Raw genomic sequence first — 1177 nt, 5'->3', positions numbered from 1 at the left:
ATTTACCCTGCAGAGATCTGAGGAGCAGTTAACCATAGTCCCCAGAAATCCACCAGAGTTTAGAACGCCAACACAAAGAAAGCGGAAAGTAAAAAGAGCCAAAAAGAGCCGGCAACAACGGAGCAATCTCAAAAGTGGAATGTCAATTTAGACTACAAAGGGTTTAACCTGAGCCAGGCCATACAACAACTGGTTGGTGTACACATGTCATAAAATAATATACGGCATATATTTTTCTTTTTCTTTTCTTAAAGCACTGGTTTCGGATCTATACTCAATATTGGCTGATACTCAAGTTCAGGTATCAGAATTGGCATTGGTAAGAAAAAACTGGATCAGAACATCTCTAATCAAAACTGGAAAACTGAAATATAATAGTACTCAAACTATTACTTCTGGTTGTCATAAGGCAAAACTAAATGAAATTACATTACCATAGCCATCAGTTGAACAGCTATCACTACAGCACATGAGCCTGACCCTCCCCCCCCCCATACATACACACACACACACACGCAAACTTCACTTCGGGGATGATAACCTGAGTGAAGTGTCTGGAGCTTCCTGTTCAGCCCTGGTTGTAAACCTTTGAGTGGTGCAGGTACCTGGAGAGCATGGCCAGCTTCTTGGAGCGGTGGCTGTGGCTGCTGGTTGGGTTGTTGTTGTTGTTGCTGCTTTTCCCCTGCTCCCTGCGTCTCCTTTCCATCCTCCGAGCAGCCGCTGTGCTGGCTTTCCTCCTCTGGTGGGAGTATCTCTGAGGCATGGCTGTCAGCGGGTGTGTGTGTGTATGTGTGTGCACAGGGAGTTCGGGAACCATCACACTCCTCCCAGCCGGCCCGAAGCCTAATGGAGAGGGACGCTCTGGAAGGCAATTAGAAAACTCGGTTAGCACAGTCTGACTGCATCAGTGCGTGTAAGTGTTCTGAGAAACTGCTGCTGCAAATGTGGAGGCCAGTGGAGATGAAAGCGCTTTTTTTTTTGTGCCTGCTTTGAAAAATAAAGTTTGAGTCCTCATGACTGCAGACCGCTGACACAAACACATACACACACGCACACACACAAACACAAAAAACAGCAACATTGTCAATTATCTGTCGGTCATTTTCTGGATGAACGGATTAATTGTTTGGTCTCTAAAATGGCAGAAAATGGTGAAAAATGTGGATCAGTGTTTCCC

General features: G+C 45.4%; 1 protein-coding gene across 1 annotated transcript in view; it reads right to left on the bottom strand.

The window, feature by feature from the left end:
- Positions 1–1177, bottom strand: part of il16 (interleukin 16) — a 56590-nt gene that overhangs the window by 46965 nt on the left and 8448 nt on the right. The window contains exon 2 of the mRNA XM_032536537.1: positions 606–861. Within this exon, the coding sequence (XP_032392428.1) occupies positions 606–861 (256 nt within the window). The remainder of the gene's footprint in view (positions 1–605; positions 862–1177) is intronic.

The sequence above is a fragment of the Etheostoma spectabile genome, chromosome 15, assembly GCF_008692095.1.
Source record: "Etheostoma spectabile isolate EspeVRDwgs_2016 chromosome 15, UIUC_Espe_1.0, whole genome shotgun sequence".
NCBI classification, from domain to species: Eukaryota; Metazoa; Chordata; class Actinopteri; order Perciformes; family Percidae; genus Etheostoma; species Etheostoma spectabile.
This window is presented reverse-complemented; position numbering and strand designations above follow the sequence as displayed.